At 44.8% G+C, this 20,599-nt stretch overlaps 1 protein-coding gene across 3 annotated transcripts in view; it reads left to right on the top strand.

The window, feature by feature from the left end:
- LOC143842191 (complement component C6-like) overlaps positions 1-20,599 on the top strand; it is a 47,554-nt gene that overhangs the window by 21,477 nt on the left and 5,478 nt on the right. For all 3 annotated transcript variants that reach the window (XM_077347044.1, XM_077347046.1, XM_077347045.1), the window contains exons 2-10: positions 5,101-5,273; positions 6,542-6,698; positions 8,134-8,278; positions 10,143-10,284; positions 11,080-11,218; positions 13,484-13,684; positions 17,578-17,818; positions 18,628-18,750; positions 20,121-20,287. In XM_077347044.1, the coding sequence (XP_077203159.1) occupies positions 5,101-5,273; positions 6,542-6,698; positions 8,134-8,278; positions 10,143-10,284; positions 11,080-11,218; positions 13,484-13,684; positions 17,578-17,818; positions 18,628-18,750; positions 20,121-20,287 (1,488 nt within the window). The remainder of the gene's footprint in view (positions 1-5,100; positions 5,274-6,541; positions 6,699-8,133; positions 8,279-10,142; positions 10,285-11,079; positions 11,219-13,483; positions 13,685-17,577; positions 17,819-18,627; positions 18,751-20,120; positions 20,288-20,599) is intronic.

Here is a 20,599-nt window from a genome sequence, read left to right as displayed (position 1 = left end):
TGTCTGTAAAGTGACATCAAGTCTTAAAGGTAAAGGTATCCCCTGTGCAAGCACTGAGTCATGTCTGACCTCTGGGGTGATGCCCTCTAGTGTTTTCTTGGCAGACTCAATACGGGGTGGTTTGCCAGTGCCTTCCCCAGTCATTACCGTTTACCCCCCAGCAAGCAAGCTGGGTACTCATTTGACCGACCTCGGAAGGATGGAAGGCTGAGTCAACCTTGAGCCGGCTGCTGGGATTGAACTCCCAGCCTCATGGGCAAAGCTTTCAGACGGCTGCCTTACCACTCTGCGCCACAAGAGGCTCTTGACATCAAGTCTTAGCCCATCCCATTCCATTCGCTTCCAGTTGCCAGTAGGGGCCTGGGGACCGTAGCTGCCCTAGGAGATGGGTAACTAACAGTAAAGCTTCAGCATTTCAGGCAAAAGTTCTGCTTAACAGGATGACTTATAAAATCAATAGCATGTTTTTTAAAAAAAATGTTCTGCCTGCACACAGCTTACCTTCAGCTACATAACAGAAAAACTCCACTTCACCCTTCCACTTTCTAAACACATTTGGCAGAGTCCCCGCCGGGGGGGGGGGGTCAGTGGACGCCATGTTAGGGTCTGCCGGTCCAAACTGTTTCCACCAACATCTAAACCAGGGGTAGTCAAACTGCGGCCCTCCAGATGTCCATGGACTACAATTCCCAGGAGTCTCTGCCAGCGTTCGCTGGCAGGGGCTCCTGGGAATTGTAGTCCATGGACATCTGGAGGGCCGCAGTTTGACTACCCCTGATCTAAACAAAGTGAGTCTAAACAAAGCCAGAAAAGCTGCTTCGTTTCCAAGACACAGAACTATTGATGGTTACATGTTTTGCTCCCATCTGGTTATATTAAATGCTAAAAATAACATTTTCTTCTGTTTGTACAGGTTATTTGAGACAACGCTGGTTTGATTATCACTTATCCTCCCACCTTTCCTTGCTGGTACAAGCTACTCAGCTACGGTTCTAGCATTTGAGCAATTCTTAGTAGGGAGGAGAGTTGGTTTTTATACTCGGCTTTTCTCTACCCTAAGGAGTCTCAGGGTGGGTTGCCATCACTTTTCCTTCAACTCCCCAGAGTGGGTGCCTTGTGAGAGAGCGGGGCCGAGAGAGTTGGGAGAAAACTGTGACTGGGCCAAAGTCCCCTAGCACAGGGGTAGTCAACCTGTGGTCCTCTAGATGTCCATGGACTACAATTCCCATGAGCCTCTCCCAGCAAATGCTGGCAGGGGCTCATTGAAATTGTAGTCCATGAACATCTGGAGGACCACAGGTTGACTACCCCTGCCCTAGCAGGCTTCATCTGGTAGACTGAGGACTCAAACCCAGTTCTCCAGGTCAGAGTCTGCCACTCTTAACCACTATGTTACGCAAATGCTCATCGTGTTTGCTTGGTAATCAGCGCAGTGATTCCATTGATTCTTACTCCTGAGTCAGCATGTGTTGGGTTGATACTTGGTTATAGTTTAATGTAATGCGAGCAAAGCCTTTGAGTTGCACTGTGGTTGTATTTTCCTTGTCCCAATGGGCTGTTGGGGATGCTGCCCTTCAGAACACAGGATCCCACAAAAGTGCTTCTTTTCGCATCCAGCTGCCTTGTGTGACTTTAGCCCTCTTGGAAATACTTTCACACCCTACCCTAGAGTTGCCAACTGGGTTGAGAAATACCTGGCGATTTGGGGGCGGAGTCTAAGGAGGGCAGGGCAGGGCTTGGGGTGGGGAGGGACTTCATTGGGGTATAATGCCATAGAAGCCACCTTCCAACGTGAACATCTTCTCCGGGGGAACAGATCTCTGTTGCCTGGAGACCCAGGAGATCTCCAGCTACTGCCTGGAGATTTGCTATTCTACTCCGTACATGTTACAAAGGTAAGCTTCCCTCCCCCTTCATTCTGGCACGTACGCCTTGGTTTATGGTTACATTGCAAGAGCACAGTATGTCTTAAAAATCAAATAGAAGCCCTGTGGCACCTTCAAGACTTGAAATTTATTCCAGCATAAATTTTCGTGAGTCAGAGTTGAGCTGCACTCTGACTCACAGACGTTTATCCTGGAATAAATTTCATTAGGCTTGAAGGTACTGCTGAATTTCAGACTTATTTTGCTGCTGCAGACTTATCAGTGCAAGCCTATGTGTGTTTTCTCAGGAGTAAGTCCCATTGTATTCAATGAGGCTTGTTGCTAGGTAAATAAGCTTTGGATCACACTGCGGCATGGCTATCTGTTTAGGATTATGGTATGTCTCTGGTGATTTTGGAATTATTTAGTACAGCTGTTTTAAAAGATCAGATCACTACACTCTCAAAGGCTGGGTGAAATAATGTTGGGGACGTGTGTGTGTGTGTGTGTCATAAAGGTACTCTTGGTTTCAAGGCAGAGAAACAATTATCAGAAGGAGAGGTGCTATAATCCTAGCCGTACTACTCATGATTTCCACAGCTCTGAGATAAAAATATTCATCTTAACTGTATTGTAACTTAGGATAACTCAATGGTTGTTTTGTTGTCCTAAAGGTAAAAGGTATCCCCTGTGCAAGCACCGAGTCATGTCTGACCCTTGGGGTGACGCCCTCCAGCGTTTTCATGGCAGACTCAATACGGGGTGGTTTGCCAGTGCCTTCCCCAGTCATGACCGTTTACCCCCCAGCAAGCTGGGTACTCATTTTACCGACCTCGGAAGGATGGAAGGCTGAGTCAACCTTGAGCCGGCTGCTGGGATTGAACTCCCAACCTCATGGGCAAAGCTTTCAGACGGCTGCCTTACCACTCTGCGCCACAAGAGGCTCTTTGTTGTCCTAACTAGTCACAAAAACCTCTTTGCCAGGTTGTTTGCAACATTTTTTATATGGGGAAATAAAGATTTGAGTTAAAGTGAAAGAAGCTGGAATCTAGACCAGCAATTTGGAAGAATTTGCGGAACAATCAAGTGAAAGTTGTCAGGTATCTCTTTACTCTTGACCTGTTCTGTGTTATTAGCAACTGTCTGATACACTGAAAGAAAGTGAGCTGGCCAAGCATTTTCCAGTATGGGGTGGGGAGGAGAGGGGGATATTGTTACCAGTTAATTGCTGCAGTATTGGATTTGGGAGCTGGATTCAAATCCCTACTTAGACTGTGTAGCTCTCAGGTTGACCCAGGACCTGTCATTCTTTTGCAGCCCAGCCTACCTCAAAGCATTCTTGTGAGAGGAAAATGGGGTAGGCTTATCCATGGCTGCTACCTGTGCTCCTTGGAGAAAGGGTATAAAAGTGGGAAATGTGAGAGAGGAATTTTTGTCTGTGTCAGACTACTGCTTAAAGCCCAGAACAAAGTGAACAAGACCCTGCCCCCCCACCCCCACCCATGAAGACCTTTCAGCCATGGTAAAAATATTTGAAATGTTGTAATCTGAGGTAATTTTTTAATAAATTAAGTTACATAAATTAAGGTTTGTGAAGTACTTAATATATATATATATTCTGAATATATATATATTGCACAGGGGATACCTGTGCACACACACACACACACACACACACACACACACACACACACACACACACACACATATATAAAGGTTCTCATCCTCTCTTTTATTGTGGGCTGTAGCAGTTAGAATTTGCAAACACAATTCCTCCAAAATCTCCCGGTTGAATAAGAGGGTCTATTAATAGGGTTGCCAATTCCAGGCTGGGAAATTCCTTGAGATGGAATTCCTAAAGAAAGTGGTTGAGCCTGAGGAAAACAAGTTTTAGGAAGAAGAAGGACTTCAACCAGGTGTAAGCCTTTCAAAGCAAAGGCTTTCACCTTTCAAAGCAGCCCTTTTCTCCAGAGGTACTGATCTCTTATCCCTTGAAATTCTGGAAGATCTTCAGGTCACCTCTGGAGGCTAGCGACTCTATCAGGGAGCATGGCTTGAAAAGTTGCCAACTCAGCCCTTGACATTTCCTGGGGGTTTGAGGATGGTGCTTGCAGAGAGGGGAGTGTGGGAGGGTGCTCCATGGGGATGTTATGCCCTACAGTCCTCCCTTTGAAGCTGCCATTTCTTTCAGGCAAACTGATCTCTATAGTTCGGAAGATCAGTTGTAATTCTATGAGAACTCTAAGCCCTTCCTCCAGGTTGGCAACCTTACTCCTTCGTTACACTTAGCTGGCAGCTAAGCTGCATATATTGTACTTGTTTTCTTGGCAGTATCCTTTCCCACACAAAACAATGTGTTTATTCTTTTGGTTAAAGCCAGAATACAATTGTCCTGCAATCAGTTATCTATAGTCCATTGAGATTGGGGTAGGGGAAAATACAAAGAACAGCAGGGGTGATAAGTGACATCACTTCTCAGTGATTACACTACTACATCATCCCATCTTTAGGGGAGGGGTTGTGTGACCAACAACCTTGCCCGAACTTCAGCAGGCAGTCTGAACTCTCCCTAGAAGCTAAAATTACTATCATATTTTGATCAAATTGTGAGAAGAGAAGAGTCACCAGAAAGGACAGTAATGGTAGGAAAACTCGAAAGGGAACAGAAAGAGAAAATGACCCAACGTGACCCTCAAGGAAGGAAGCCACGGTCTTGCAAGACCTGAACGATCTTGCAAGACCTGAACAAAACTGTTAATGATATGGTGTTTGGGACATCATTAATTCATAGGGTCGCCATAAATCAGAAATGACTTAATGACTCCAAAGAAACAGACACACAGGGATAATTTCCCGACCATGTCACTGTCCTAAGGTGGTCTTTAATCTCTGTATCATCAAAAGACAGGCACAGGACCTAATAGAGCTTGGGGAATTGATCAGGAAATTGGCACCAAGAAAATTAACTCTCTCTGCCTGCTGTCACTGTCATAATCTATATAATCCCCTCCACTGCAGCTCTTTAGGCTTAAATTTCACACTGGGGGAGTCATTCATAGGTTCCCCACATAATCAGTAGTATGGGCTTGGGGTGTCAAAGATTTTGTGTTGCATTTTGAACACTTATCACAATGGGATCCAGCCTTCGGTTACTCACAGCGGTGTATTAGCTTGTCACATTGCAAAAACAGATATTAAACTGTTGTAATTACTATAATTTTTGCTTGCTTTGTAGATTGTTGCCGGCTTCGTACCTCTAGCTATGGGCAAAAATGTAAATTTGCTTTTCCTTATCCTGTTGCATGCCACAATTGAGAGCACTGAGGGTGGCTTCTGTGACCGTTACCCATGGACCGCCTGGTCCAGATGTTCAAAAGCCTGCAATTCTGGGACTCAAAACAGGCATAGGTAAGTACACAGATTTGAAGCGGCCTTTGACTGAACTAGGCCTTTGGTCTCTCAAGTTCAATGTTGTCTATACTCTGCAATCTCTCAGGTGATGGTCTTTCACATCACTCACTGCCTAGGCCTTTTAACTGGAGATGCTAGAGCCTGCTGCCTGTAAAGCAGATGCTCTACCAGGGTCTATTCTGCACACATTGATAACGCACTTTCAAAGTGCTTTTGCAGCTGGGTTTTTCTGTGCAGAACAGGATAATCTACTTCTAAAGTGCATTGAAAGTGCATTATCCAACATGTGCAGAATCGACCCTGGATTTCTCCTAGAAATAAAACTGATCTTCACACTATAGAGATGAGTTGCCCACAGAAAATGGCTGCTTTGGAGAGTGGAGTCTATGGAATTATATTCCTGCTGAGGTCCTTCTTCTCCCCAAATTCTGCCCTCTCTACAGGCTCCGCCCCCAAATCTCCAAGAATTTTCTAACCCAGTGTTGGCAACTCTATCAAAGCCTCATCCCTGAGTAACACCATATGGATGACATTCACATAATAGTTTTCCTACACCAGTTTATCTTCTAGGAATCTCTTTCTTTAAATGTGCTCCTCACCTCCATTCGTAAAGAGATCCACCACTGAAGTTCTGCCATTATTTAGTACTTGTTTGCTATAACCAGTCCTGGACCTGTTTTTTAGTTCCCATCCCACATGTATGCTGTTCTGCCATTTCTTACAGCAGGAAGTCTCCAACAGTGTGATACAGAAAGTAGGGTGTGCATCTCCTTGAATGCAGGGGAACGAAGTTGATTCAAGCAAGCAAGTTAACTTGACAAGTACCTTGTCAGAACTGGGGTACAGAACGCAAAACAGAGCATACAATCCCCTCACCTGCACCCCTCCATGAGAACCCTTGGAAAGGGGAAACCTTCAAAGACTCTAAACAATCCCAGTAACAGAACCCAGGGCCTGAGCCTGAGCCCAAGGCTTAAATTCAGGAGGCAGAGAACATGGATTGGGTGGAGGTGTGAAAGCAAAAGGAAAGGGAAAGTAACAGGGCATAATAAACGTGCTTGATTTACACCCCTAACAAAGCGCTATCCACATGTAATGCAAACCAATCTAATGGCGGATCTAATGGCAGAAGCACAGCATTCTCACAGCTAATTGCACATTGCTCTGAGTCCTTCTACCTTGCGAGCTAGTAGGCTCCCTGTTAGAAACTCCTTTCATTCTCATGGTCAGGACTCAGGCTCACAATATTTTGTTTTGTATTCTAGGCAGATTTCAACAAATAACGCCCTCTGGAAACATTTCTTTAACAAATTTTGCAAGGTGCAGGAATCCAAGACTTGCAACCAGCGGCAGTGTCCTATCAACTGTGAACTTGGAGACTTTGGTCCCTGGTCAGAATGCGACCCATGTCTTAGAAAACAGGTGGGTACAGCAATACGTTGGGGAGGCAACATGTAGAAGGGTAAGGCAGTGGTATATAGGAGTAGGCCATTACATAGATTCAAGGCAATGTGGGCAAAGAGCAGATGAAATCCCAGGAGATCTCCAGTCACCATCCTGAGCTTGGGAACCCAAGATTGAGAAGGCCCTCAAGAAAAGGTTTCAGGGATCACATGTGCAGGATCTTGGAGGCAGATTGAATTAACACTATAGGGTTACATGCATATGAACCCAAGTGAACAGGGTGAGCTGCCTTGAGCAAGTTTGTACAGGAGGATACATTGGTGTCTAATATACATTGATGAATTATACCTGGTTTTTCTACACTAGAGATTTTCCTGTATACATCAGGAGAGCCTAAACTTGCTAACCTCCAGGTGGGGACCTGGAAATCTCTTGGAATTGCAAATGATCTTCAGCCTCGAGCAGGCATTGTCAGGAGAGGCGGGATATAAATCTAACAATCAATCAATGAGTTTTGCTGGAGAAAATGGCTGCTTTGCGGGGTATATGGCATTATACCCCATTGAGGTCCCTGCCTTGCCCAAACCAGGATTCTGCCCCCAAGATTCCATTCCAAGATCTCCAGGAATTTCCCAACCTGGGGTTGGCAACCTAGTGGAGCCTGTTTTATGTATTTAGCATACAGGTGTTGGGAACTGTATCTGGGAAATCATTTCTTATTTTTGCACTGGTAGCATAAATTGAGGCTCAGATACTGATAGGGTTGCCAGCTCTGGATTGGAAAATCCGTGGACATTTTGAGGGTGGAGCCTAAAGAGGGCATGGTTTGGGGAGGAGAGGGACTCCAGTGGGGTACAATGCCATAGAGTCCACCTTTCAAAGTGGCCATTTTCTCCTGGTGAATTGATCTCTGTTGCCTGGAGGTCAGTTGAAATCTCAGGAGACCTCCAGACACCACCTGGAGCTTGGCAACCCAAGATTGAGAAAGTCCTCAAGAAAAGGTTCAGGGAGCATTTGGGGCTCCTGTGGGAGGGGAGAGGCAGGAAAGTTTGTGGACGGCAAGGTTGCCAACCTGTAGATGACGGCTGCAGATCTTCTGGGATCACCACCAACCTCCAGCTGACAGAGATCAGTTCACCTGGAGAAAATGGCTGCTTTGGAAGGTGGACTCCATAGCATTACACCCACTGATGTCCTTCCCCTCCCAAACCTTGCCCTCCTCAGCCTCCAGGTATTTTCCACCTTGGAGTGGGTGGAAGTGCTTCTGCCCTTGAAAAGGCTGGTCTAGATCCAAGCCCACTAAGTGTTATGAAGTGTTTCTTAACCAAAAGAACAAGGAGGAGATATCTCACCACTTTGTATAAAGCTAGCAGGCAGCATTCCGAGTGCTTTTCCACTGCCTACAGGAAATTCTGTTGTCTGTACTCAATTAAGGGCTTGTTTTACTTTTCAGTTTCGGGCTAGGACCCTGACCCAGCCCTCGCAGTTTGGAGGAGAGCCCTGCAGTGAGCAGCTGGTGGATGGCCGGGGGTGCTCTCCAAACAAAGCTTGTAGCATAGAAGAAATAAACTGTGAGAATAAATTCCACTGTGAGAATGGTAAGTACTGAGATTTTCTTGGGCAAAGAGTAAAAATAATGTTTGCTGAAAAATGGACACTCTTGACCTGCTTGTCCATGAATAGCGAGATGGAATATGAAGTATTTCAAGTGATTATGCTTCATGTAAGAGATTTCCCCCCCCCCCCCAATGCCTTTACTTCTCAGTTGCTATCAAAATATAATATTCAACATGGCCAAAAGTGGGGATACTTAAATCCAGAGACTGGAGCCACAAACACAGGAGATAGAACGTTCTACAAACTTGACAAATGGGCTGAATATTCAACTCACCCCCCCCCCCCATTGTAATGACTTTACCGGTCCTCACTGAGCTGCCATTGGTTTAAGGAGGCCATGGGAGGGAAGAAAACACAACACCTCCCCTTTCTCTGCCTTCACTACCATTCCCCCACAGTATTTTACCTCAGCCTCTGAGCCCTGCCCCTAGCCATTTCCTTTCTATTTCTTGATAGCTTCAATGTCACTGCATTTGACTTCACTGCATGTGCCCCTCCCCACCACCTCCTGCCTTCCCTCCCTCATACCAGTTGCTTTTGGAACAGATAAGAGCCCTGGACAGGCTGGTTCCAGCCCATGGGGTGTATGTAGGTAGAAGTATGATAAATAAATAAATAAATAAATAAATAAATGAATGAATGAATGAATGAATGAATGAATGAATGAATGAATGAATGAATGAATGAATGAATGAATGAATGAATGAATGAATGTTTGGCATCTCTGCCCTGTGGTTTGCCATGAGTCAGCTGTGACTTGATGGCATTTCCTACCACCAAGCTCATTAACTTCAAAGGGTACAACAAAATTTGAGTCCAATAGCATTGAGACCAACAAAGATTTATTCAAGGTGTGAGCTTTCGTGTCAATGCACACTTCCTCAGACGATGGAACAGGAATCATAAGAGTACAGATATCGTGTTGCCTTGAATAAATTTCTATTGGTCTTTAAGGTGCTATTGGATTCATATTTTGTTGTGCTACTTCAGACCATCATGGCTACCCACTTGAATCAGACTTTAAAGGGTGTTACTGTGCTTAAGATGGCACTGTTAGAGCGGTATACTTACGGGCTACAAATATTTTAAATCCATGTTCCCAATAGCTGTCGGCCCATAATCTGTGGTCTTAGCCTTGGCACTGGTGAGATAAATTATAAAAATAAAAAACAAATATTTTTGTAGCCCCCCCCCCTCCATCCTTCCTGGGTAGTTCAGGGTGAGTAACAGTATAATTCATCAAGTATCATATAATAAAAAACAAGTATAAATCAACAAAACATTAAAACATGTAATAAATTTCAGCAGCCCTCAACTAATTTGTGCTGGTGGGTGAATTCAATCCTTGAAGGGCAGATCTCCCTTCTATTTCAGCAGGGAGGCCAGGACTACTTGCAGGTCTTTCAGGGGCCCTGCCATAGGCCTGGTGGAAAAGCTCCATTCTGCAGGTTCTGCAGAACTGGTTGGAGTCCTGCAGGGCCCTGGTCTCTTTCAGTATTCCACCAGGTTGGGACCAAGACATAGAAGGCGCTGGCCCTGGTTGAGGCCTTTCTTTGGGCTGGTGGTCCTAAGCCGTTCTTGGTCAGATGACTTTAACACTGAAGTAGATCCTAACTTTGGCCGGTCACTTGACAGCTCAGAGAGTTTGGGGTCTGCAAATCTTGAAGAACACTTTTAAAGTCATGTCAATTCGGAAGATGGGCTAGATGTTCAGAACAATCTTTCCTTCTCCAAAATGATGCAATGCTTAAGGAAAGAAAAACCTTCTTGTTAAAGTTTTGCCAGGTCTGTTACGCCTGTGGCAAAGGTGAAAATTGCTGATCTGCTGGCGTTTCCTTGCAACAGGTCGCTGCATCACTCAAGGCCTGAAATGCAATGGAGAAAACGACTGCGAGGACAACTCTGATGAAAGGAACTGTGAGCGCATAGAGCCCGTATGCAACACAACCCATGAGACCATTCCTGGTGTACAATTAATAGGCCTTGGGTAACTTGTTCTTCCTTGTGAGATATGTGCAAGATATTTATGTCATTTGCAGTTCCATCTCAGAGAAGGCAGCATGGGATCAATGGGCAGAGGAGGAGAAGGAAGCATAGGCATCTGGTAGGGTTACCAAGCTCCAGGTGGCACTTGGAGAACTCCCGCTATTACAACTGATCTACAGGTAATCAAGATCAGTCCCCTGGGAGAAAAGAGCTGCTTTGGTGTGTAGATGCTATGGCCTTATACCCTGCTGAGGTCTCTCCCCTCCCCAAACCCCACCTTCCCCCAGCTTCAACCCACAAATCTCCAGATATTTCGCAGCCCAGAGCTGGCAACCTTAGCAGCTGCAGTAGAGATGCCACACACAGAGACACAGTCCCCCCTGTAGAATGGGGGCCTCCCAATGCCTCTCTACTGCTCGTCAGCTGGCAAGCAGGAGGGAATTATTCCCCCCACACAGACACAAAAAAGGGAGGAATGCCTGTCATTTTATCAACTTGCCTGCATGACCCGGAAGTGACATAGGCCCTTTTGGAAAAAAGGTGAGAAGATACAGCCCAGTGAATAAACTTTTTGTTTGTCCACTTCTGTTCAGATTAATGTTCCAAGTTATCTGTTCAGAATTCCCATTGATTTTTCTAAGGGGCAGCCTTCTAGGGGCACGGTTTAGGAACCCTGCATTCTGCATTTCTTTTTCTCCAAAGGCATCTCATTATTCTACCAGGGAGGAAACCTTGACTGGCTGCAGAGTTCATGTGTGTGACTGCAGGAGTTCCTGAAGTGTTTTTCCCTCTCTAGATTTCACCTCCTTGCAGGGGAGAGCCGAGGAGAAGTCCTTGGTAATTCATTCAACGGAGGCGAATGCAGACTGGTCAGAAGCAAAGATAAAAACAAACTGTTTCGCATCCCTGCTAACCTGGAGGATATCAGCTTTCAGGTAATAGCCGACATTACACTCCAAATCTTAGATACAAAAGCATCAGTGTTTATTTATTAATTAAACCATTTATACTTTTAATGTGTTAGAAACCCCACCATTCCTTTTGTGCACAAAGCAGCTTACAAAACAACAGGCAAAATATTACCAATTAAAACCAGTGGAATAGAGGACACTGAATGTCCCCCTTAAATGCCTCCTGGCCATACTCCATCCAAGACTCTTGGAGGATAGACAAGCATTGCAAAATAATGGCTTTTTAAGGTGGGTGATAACATATCTAGACTTAACAAAGAAGTATCAGGAGTGTTCTGCTTGCATGGCATTTCACAAGGGCAATGATAGAATCTGCCTGCAATGTAGAAACTTATAAGCAGCTTATCCTAGTAGCACACGTAGTACATGCTACGGGTCCTGCAGTTCCAGGGGTCCTGTGGTGCTGTATGCTTAGGGGGGTTTCACACTGTGATCCTTAGAGGGTCTTCATGCTTATGTGGCTTGCGGATGGGAAGAACAAAGAGAGGGTGGGATGCACATTCTGTTAGTAACTGAGCATGCACATTGCTGATTGAGCATGCATGTGAACCACAAGATGCATAAGTGCGTGTTGGATTCCCACTTGTCGGGGGGGGTGGGGTCGTACATTTTTATTTTACAAATAGTTCAGCAAACTTATAAAAGTCACAAAAGTAAGAATTTACAGATTTTTTAAAGATATTCATCCCAATGATCTTGGAAATCTTCCAAAGGTCTATGATTGACTAGATCTGTTAATTTAGCCATTACTGCTAGTTCTCTAATTTTCAAGCTCCATGAGTCCATGTGAAGAGCCTGCCGACGACTTTTCCAATGAATATTCTAGGCATTTAAGCAAAAGGAGTGACACGAAGCTCATGACTATTCTTGCTGAAACTGATTTGACAGGCAATACCTTGGTTTGACCCCTCCCTCAGTCAAAACCTGCATCAGTTGGGGGCTATGGTATTATATATGATTTAAAATTTTTATTGATTGTCAAATCTATGTTGTTTACCTGCCCAGATAGTGTAGGAAGGACAGGCTATTAAAATATTTATTTATTTATTTATTTATATTTATTTATATTTATTTAATTATTTATTGCTCCAAGATTCTCACCTCGACAGATATCATCCCCCCCCCCAATGTTCCCATGAAAAGTGCACAAATTTGCCTTGCACCCAGGTGCACATTGCATTATTTGTGCCAGGCTGTCCACACCTAGGCTCATGGGTCTATTCTTTGAAATGATTTAGTAATTTAGTATAGGAAGCAAAACAACTGAAATGCTTACAAGCAGTTATACTATCTCAGGCCTGGTCTCCTCTCCCATTGCAATAGCCATTGACAGTTGGCCAGGATAGGCTACAATGCACACCTCATGGTTACCTTACAAGGAGCCCTACCAAATAACCATGGCAGGAGGTTGACAAACAGGCAGATCCTAGCAGTGTGAAGACCCCTTAGATATTGGGGCATTGCTCTTGGGCCAGTTCTGCTCTGCTTAGGCCCTGCTCTGCTAAGTGCTATGGGCCCCACAAATCCTTAAACCTAGGCTGGTTCTCATGATTGCAGGGGTGTATTCACGCCATGTAGACATAGTCTGTAAAAGGCACCATGGTGAAGAATCTATGGCCTGAGTTGCTGCATGTCTGCCTTTTAACTCATTTGCTCTTTCCAGTCTCCTACTCTCCACTATCCTCCATCATAACATTGTTGTTCACAAGAGGGGAGGGAATCGCAGTGTCCTTTAAAACCAAATAAAATAAAGCAACTCCTTACTTTAGCTGTGCAAGGCAGACATGCATGTACAAAAGAAGAGCCCTACCAGGGTGAGAATAGTGGCCTATCTAGTCCAGCATCCCATAGTCTAGGTTTTGAATAGTGTTTGGTTTTGACTTCTTGACAGCAAAGTTGGTACATGCAAGACATAAGAAGCAGCACAGCTGCAAAGAATGTGCATTCAGACTGAAATCATATCTGAACGTATGGGAGAAAGCATCATTGCTTTCTCCCATACGTTCCCAAAGCTGAAATAATGTGCTTTTGCAAGGCGAAGGGCTTAAATCTAGCAGAACTTTATAGCGATGTAATAACATACAGTGGTAATCTTGTGTTTTCAGGTCAACGCAGAAAAAAACGCAGTGTGCTTGCTTGGGAAAGGTCTTCTCCTTAAGGTCTTAGTTCTTTGCTTAATGAGGTATATTTCGCCATTCCAAAGGGCTTTTGTATTTTGCCTCTTTGTAGGTTGAGAATAAAGAAGATGAGATCGAATCTGCTTTCTACAGCAATCTGATTGACCTACAAGGCACTTCCTCTCAACAGAACTTTTCCTCCAGACTCGACACAAACTCTACTAGACATTGGCTTCTGTTCTGGAAAAACAAAAAACAGGAGTTTGTATTTTCATCCTCCTTTAAGGAGGCTGTCAAAGCTTCCTACAAAGAGGTAGACTTGACTTTATTTTGTCTTTTAGTCTCCATCCCTAGGGTTGCCAGTTCTGGGTTGGGAAATACCTGGAGGGTGGAGTCTGAGGAGGGGGCTGGACTTCAAAGGCGTATATTATTCTAGAGCCCACCTTCCAAAGTGGCCATTTCCCCCAGGTGAACTGACCTCTGTTGCCCAGTGATCATTTATAATAGCAGGACATCTCCAGGCACCACCTGGAGGTTTCAACTCTACCCATCTGTGACTCCTGATTTAAGGCTAGAATTACAGATCTTGAAATGGCTCCATTTTTATTCTCCAGCTAACTAAAAAGAGCCCCCCCCCAAAAAAAACCTCTTCCCAGTGTTGAATTACCTGTATTGTACGAAAGCGAGACATGCTGTCCGAGCCCTGCAATCTATCAAACCAGATTAAGGAGAATTTGAAAAGGAGCCATTCTGTTTGCTTGGGGAATGACAAAGATATTATTTTTTCATATATGGATTATTGATTTCCTTTTCTGGGAGGGGGGGAAGACTTTTGTTGAAATAAATCAGAGATCCTTAGAACTCCAAACAAAGCTGCTGGAGTACCTTCTAAATAAGAGTGGCTTTTACTTGTTTAGTGATATTGCTGGGAAAGATGATGATATTATATATGGCAGGGATAGTCAGCCTGTGGTCCTCCAGATGTCCACGGACTACAATTCCCATGAGCCCCTGCCAGAAAACACTGATGGGAATTGTAGTCCATGGACATCTGGAGGACCACAGGTTGACTACCCCTAATATATGGTATAAGCTTCCATGCGCATGCATACTTCTTATACCTTGAAGAAAAGTGTCTCAATCTTAAAGGTACCAGTGGACTCAGTCTTGTTCTTGGCTTCAGACTAACATAGCTAGTCTGGTATTCTATACATCGGTGGTGGAAAGTGCTGTGAAGCCACAATCAACTTCTGGAAACCCTGCAGGGTTTTCAAGGCAAGAGACTTTGAGAAGTTGTTTTCCATTTCATGCTTCTTTGTATCCCAGGTGAGATCTCAGAAGCTAAGCATGGTTGGTCCTGGTTAGTATGTGGATGGGAACTCCAGGCTGGGAGGTTAGGGTTAGGAAATTTTTGGTGGCAGAGCCAAGGAGGCCAGGGTTTGGAGGCGGGGGGGGGGGACTTTAATGAACTATAATGCTATGGAGCCCTCTTTCCAAAGTGGCCATTTTTCTCCAGGTAATTCTAAGACATCAGCCACTTCCTGGAGGTTGGAAATCCTGGTGGGAGACCATCAAGGAAGTCTAAAGGGTGATGCAGAGACAGGCAATGACAAATCACCTCTGAACATCTCTTGCTTTGAAACCGCTATGGGGTTGTCATATGTCAGCTAGCAATATGATGGCAAATGGCAATAGCAACAACAAATCAGGGGTGTGCACTCAGCTACATCTGACATGAAAAAAATCCAAAAAATACCTTATTGGTATTTTCTGGTTATTCTTTCAGCTGGATATGGATTGGGGCTGAATTTCAGCTATCTGAAGTGGCCAGGCCAGATAGTCAAAGCAAAAGGGTGTTTACAGGGATTGCAGTCTCTTTAAATACCTTCTGGATGAACTCACATCTTGGACAAGGTGCTTAAAGGGATTGTGATCCCTTTAAACACCTCCCCCCCTTCATTGAAACAAATGGAGGATGGAAGCACCTTCTTTGGAGTCCATAAAACCTGACCTCCTGATCCAATCTTTTTGAAACCTGGGAGGTTTTTTTAAGAGAGACACCAGCAGCTAAGCTGCAAATTTGGTGCCTGTACCTTTAAAAACACCCTTTAAAAAAGCATCCTCACAGCCCCAGATACCTCCAGATCAGTTCCTTCATTATACCCTATGGTAATCGTTGACTATAACTCCTATGGTAAAATGGAGATGGAAGAAATTGGGATTCTTGAATATTTAACTAATCTAAATACTATGCTGGTATTGGGATTCAGGGATAGTGGAACATTACTGATATTTTTCAGGATCAATATACGCAAACCCAAAAAATACTAACACACACAAGTGAAGCACCTGTGGGTCATTACAGAGGATCCACCTAGGCTTTCACAGGTGTTGGGTGCTGTCAGAGCTCTAGTGCTGGATATGGAATACAATAATGGGTATTGTGAACATAGCAGTCATTTTTGTGTGCAATTCAAGAAGACTGAATGCATCAAGCCACTATCTAATCCAGGGGTAGTCAAACTGCGGCCCTCCAGATGTCCATGGACTACAATTCCCAAGAGCCCCTGCCAGCAAACGCTAGCAGGGGGCTCAGGGGAATTGTAGTCTATGGACATCTGGAGGGCCGCAGTTTGACTACCACTGATCTAATCCTTTTAACTGGAGATGGTGGAATTGAACCTGGGACCTTCAGCATTCCAAACAAATGCTATATTCCTATATTCCCCCTCCCCAGGATCTTCCTGTGCAAACCAAATTCTGGGTAGAGATTGCTGATGGCAACCTTCCTGCCTATGTTTCAGCTACATCTGGCAGCAGTTAAGTGGTTGAGATAGATTTAGGAAAGTACATTCTACATTATAGGGTTTTTAAAATAGTGTTTTCCATTTAAAGTGCATCTCTAAATCCTAAATGAATTCATAATTGCTTAAGATGTGGAAAGCTGGATATTGCAAATATAATTTTTTTAAAAAGAATGTAGCGTGCGACAGCATTCAGCAAAAAAGAGGCTAAATTCTTTGTCTCAAGTGAAAAAAAAATGTTAGCATCATTGTTCCTCGTGCATGTATTGCAGAGATAAGCTTCTTTCTTGCACACAAATTATATTTTCTGTGTCAAAGCAGGAACAATGGCCAAGAATTTTAAATAGGAAAAGATTTTAGTAAGGAGGGGGTGGTTGTTTACAGAAAGTAAATAGAATTTCTAATTCTGGCCAGAATAGCTGCAATTTACAATTGAAAGGAACTACAAACCAGTAAAGAGGAAAAGCTCAAGCTGGAGATACAATTTGTTGCCACAATGTTTGGCGAGCACTTTAATTGTCTTTAGCCATTCCAGTAACTTGATTAGAAGCAGGGCTTTCTTGGTGGCTACTCCCCTATTACAGAATGGACTTCCTGATAGCATATATGGGATTCCTTTCTTCCTGGCTTTGGCCACAGACAAAGACTTTCTACTGAGCATTACTGGGTGGATGTCTTCTTAAATTAAAATACTGGTGGGCTGTTGCCATTTAGATATGGGTTAAAATGTTGCTGTTCCTTTTTTAAAATCTTCCTTTGTTTTTATTATTTCAATGTACTATTGTTACTCACCTAGTGCCAATCAGAATAGTGGCTATATTTTAATTAAATACATTTTTAAAAACTTATTTGGTGCTTTAAAATGGAATTAGAAAGAGCCATGGTGGATAGGTCTGTTAACTCAGTGGTCCCCAACCTTTTTATCACCGGGGACCACTCAACGCCAGGGACCACTCACTGGAGACCACTCAACGCCTTTTACTGAGGCCCGGTGGGGGGGGGGGTAGTTTACTCCTCTACTCTCAACCACTGCCCTAACGCTCTCTGATCGCTATGGTAATGTTTAAACATCCCTTCAAAATAAGATACAGACATGCCACAACAATGAAGTGTGTTGTAAAGGGCTGGGGAGATGAAGTAAAGGGCTGGGGGGGGGGGGGAGAAGGCGTCCTTCGGGGCCCACCTCCAATTAGTCGAAGGACCACATGTGGTCCGCAGCCCACAGGTTGGGGATCGCTATGTTAACTGATATTATCCTATGTGTCCGGAATGGGCCACAACAGAGTTACGAGAATAAAATGGAGTGGGGGGAAGAAGGATGTGTGCTGATTCGAGCTCCATGGAAGAAGGGTGAAAAAAAGGCATCTAACAGGATGGACCTTCTTTTATTCTTCTCTTTCAGAACTCCAACTTTATCAGGGTCCGCAAGACGGTTGTGGTGTCAAAGTTCACAGTGAAGCCATCAGACTTGCAGGTCTCTGGCATGCTCCTAAAGGCCCTCAACAGCCTGCCTCTGGAGTACAACTATGCCCTCTACAGCCGCATCTTTGATGACTTCGGGACGCATTACTACACTTCTGGGTTAATGGGGGGCACATATGACCTCCTCTATCAATTCAGTGCTGAAGAACTGAAAAAGTCAGGTACAGAGCCATGGGGGAGAGCAAAAAGTCCTATGTAATTATTTTACTGCTAGCTAGTCTGCTAATAGAGCCTCTTGTGGCGCAGAGTGGTAAGGCAGCAGACATGCAGTCTGAAAGCTCTGCCCATGAGGCTGGGAGTTCAATCCCAGCAGCCGGCACAAGGTTGACTCAGCCTTCCATCCTTCCGAGGTTGGTAAAATGAGTACCCAGCTTGCTGGGGGGGTAAACGGTAATGACTGGGGAAGGCACTGGCCAACCACCCCATATTGAAAACGCTGGAGGGGATCACCCCAACGGTCAGACACGACTCGGTGCTTGCACAGGGGATACCTTTACCTTTACCTTTAGTCTGCTAATAGCTCCGTGGAAGGTGGGAATATTGTCCATGGTTTTAGTATGTATAGTGTGTTGATATTTTAAACAATTTTCCAGAAAGCTTTTTAGTAAAATAATCAAACAGACTGGAACTAGGACTGCTAACCGCTAGGTCAGGCTTTCTGGAGTTTTTCACTATTGAGAAACCCTTGAAACATTCTTCAGGTTTCAAGAAACCCTGGAAGTGGCGCAATTGTGCAGAATATGTTTGGGATGTATAGCTGTCCACCCTGCAAAGCAGTTCTTTTCTCCCTGGGAACTGATCTTTTTAGTCTACAGATGACCTACAATTCTGGGGGGATCCTCTAGTCCCACCTTGGGATCGGCAACCCTAAAAACTGGCAAAACTTAACTGGTAGGGTATGGGAGAAATTGAACTGGTAAATAATTTTGTGACTGTTCAAGTGTATTAAAATGGCTTTTGCTTCCCCTAGGTTTAACAGAGGAAGAAGCAAGCGACTGTGTTCTGACGGAAGCAAAGAAGTTTTTCTTTTTTACAAAGAAAAACAAAGTGCCTACCAAATGCACCAACAATAGCCTGACTGTGAGCTATCAAGGTGACTATGAAAGGGAGGGTGTTTCCAGCTGGCCTTGGTGAACATCAGGCTGCAAAGACTGCAATGCTAGATCCAAGCAGTGGCCAGCCTGCCTTGGCATCCGGTTTCCTTCCAGCCAGTTGGGTAGTACAGTCAAATGCCTCTCCAAAGGGCATGAGGCATTATGTGCTTTAAAAAAAAATGAAATTCTTCCCCAGAGTAATCTGGGTGTTGTGCCAAGGACAGCTTTCTTCTACAACATATACTGTATTTGCCAATGTATAAGACGACTGGGCATATAAGACCACCCCCCAACATTTCCACTCAAAATATAGAGTTTGTTATATACTCAACATATAAGACTACCCCCTCTTCCACACACCAAATAAAATGTAAAAGAGCATCAGAAGGGGAGAGGGGAGGAGAGAGGGAGAAAGAGAGAGAGCCATAAAAAAAAAAGAAAGAAAGAAACTATGCTCGGGTTAGTGATTACCTCCCTTCCCCCAAAAAAGGCAAGGGTCATCTCTCTCTCTCTCTCAGAGGCGGTGCCTCTGTGCATTGAACTGAAACAGCTTCCTCTGCTTATTTAACTGCAAACAAAGAGGGAGCAAGCAAGCGAGTGGAGGGCTGTGCGCCGGGCTGGCCGCGTGTGCTCTCTTCCTGAATGGGGGTGGCTTCAAAACACCAGAAACCACGGGAGGGGAGCAGAGGCTGGCACCTTCCCCCCCCCCCGAATCCTCCTCCTTTCCACTGCCACTGGCTCACCCGGCCGGCCCATCGGGAGCTCTATATCTCTCTCCCCCCCCCTCCCGCTGCAGAGTATTTTGTGGGAGGGAGGGCCCGTCGCTGCCGTGACGAGGTGGGGCGTGCACGCAGGCACAAGTTTGGTGGGCCCAGCGAGTTCCGAGCCGGGAGGAGTTCACAAGACAGCAGCAGAGTTGGTGAGCCCAGTGGGGGGGGGAGTGCTGCCGCCGCTGCCACCTCGGCGTCCCTTAATTCTGGTCACCTTAAACTATAGGCACTGGGCGAGCATCGGGAGGCCACTATGGGCAGCTATGTCTATCCCAACTGAAGTGCACCCGGCGTATAAGACGACCCCCCCCCCCACTTGGAGGCATGTTTTTCAGGGGGGAAAACTCGTCTTATACGCCGGCAAATACAGTACATTTAAGAGTATTTACATAACTTTACTTGTTTTGCTTAATTTAGGAGTTCTCACCTTTGGAGGAAGGAAATACCTTTCTCTCCCTCCTTCCCACCCTCCATCTCTTAGCTGAGCAAAGTATGATCTGAAAAGTGTGTTTTATTTTCTTTTAGGACTAGGAATGGATGCTATAAGTTTGCTTGTGTATGTTGCTGTGAAAAAATGGTAATTCCAGGTGTTGTTACAGGGTCACTTCTGCAGGCCTCTGAGAAATCTTTTTCACTGGTCAAAGGTGGGAGAGTGCAATATGCTACAGCTCTTGCTTTGGAAAAAATGGGATCTTTCCCAGAACAGAGCGTATATGTGGATTGGCTGGAATCAACCAAGGACAATCCGGTAGTCATTGACTTTGAGGTGAGGAAGTGGCTTCAAAGAAGGAGACAGGGTGCAAACATGGGAGAGGTTGACTCTGCGCTTGAAAGATGTTGTTGTTCCTTGTCTGAACGCAGAAGAACTGAGATGCTGGATCAAACCAGTGTTTCATCTAGTCAATGATACTGTTTCACAAAGTGGCTGTCATAGAGGGCAAATGAACAAGGCACACAGGCCATGGCTTTCCTGCGGCATCTATAAAGATGCCATGTGCTTGGGTCCCAGCATTTTCAGTGGGGTACAATGCCATAGAGTTCACCTTTTTATCCAGGAGAACTGACCTCTGTCACTTGG

This window comes from Paroedura picta, chromosome 7 (assembly GCF_049243985.1).
Source record: "Paroedura picta isolate Pp20150507F chromosome 7, Ppicta_v3.0, whole genome shotgun sequence".
NCBI classification, from domain to species: Eukaryota; Metazoa; Chordata; class Lepidosauria; order Squamata; family Gekkonidae; genus Paroedura; species Paroedura picta.
This window is presented reverse-complemented; position numbering and strand designations above follow the sequence as displayed.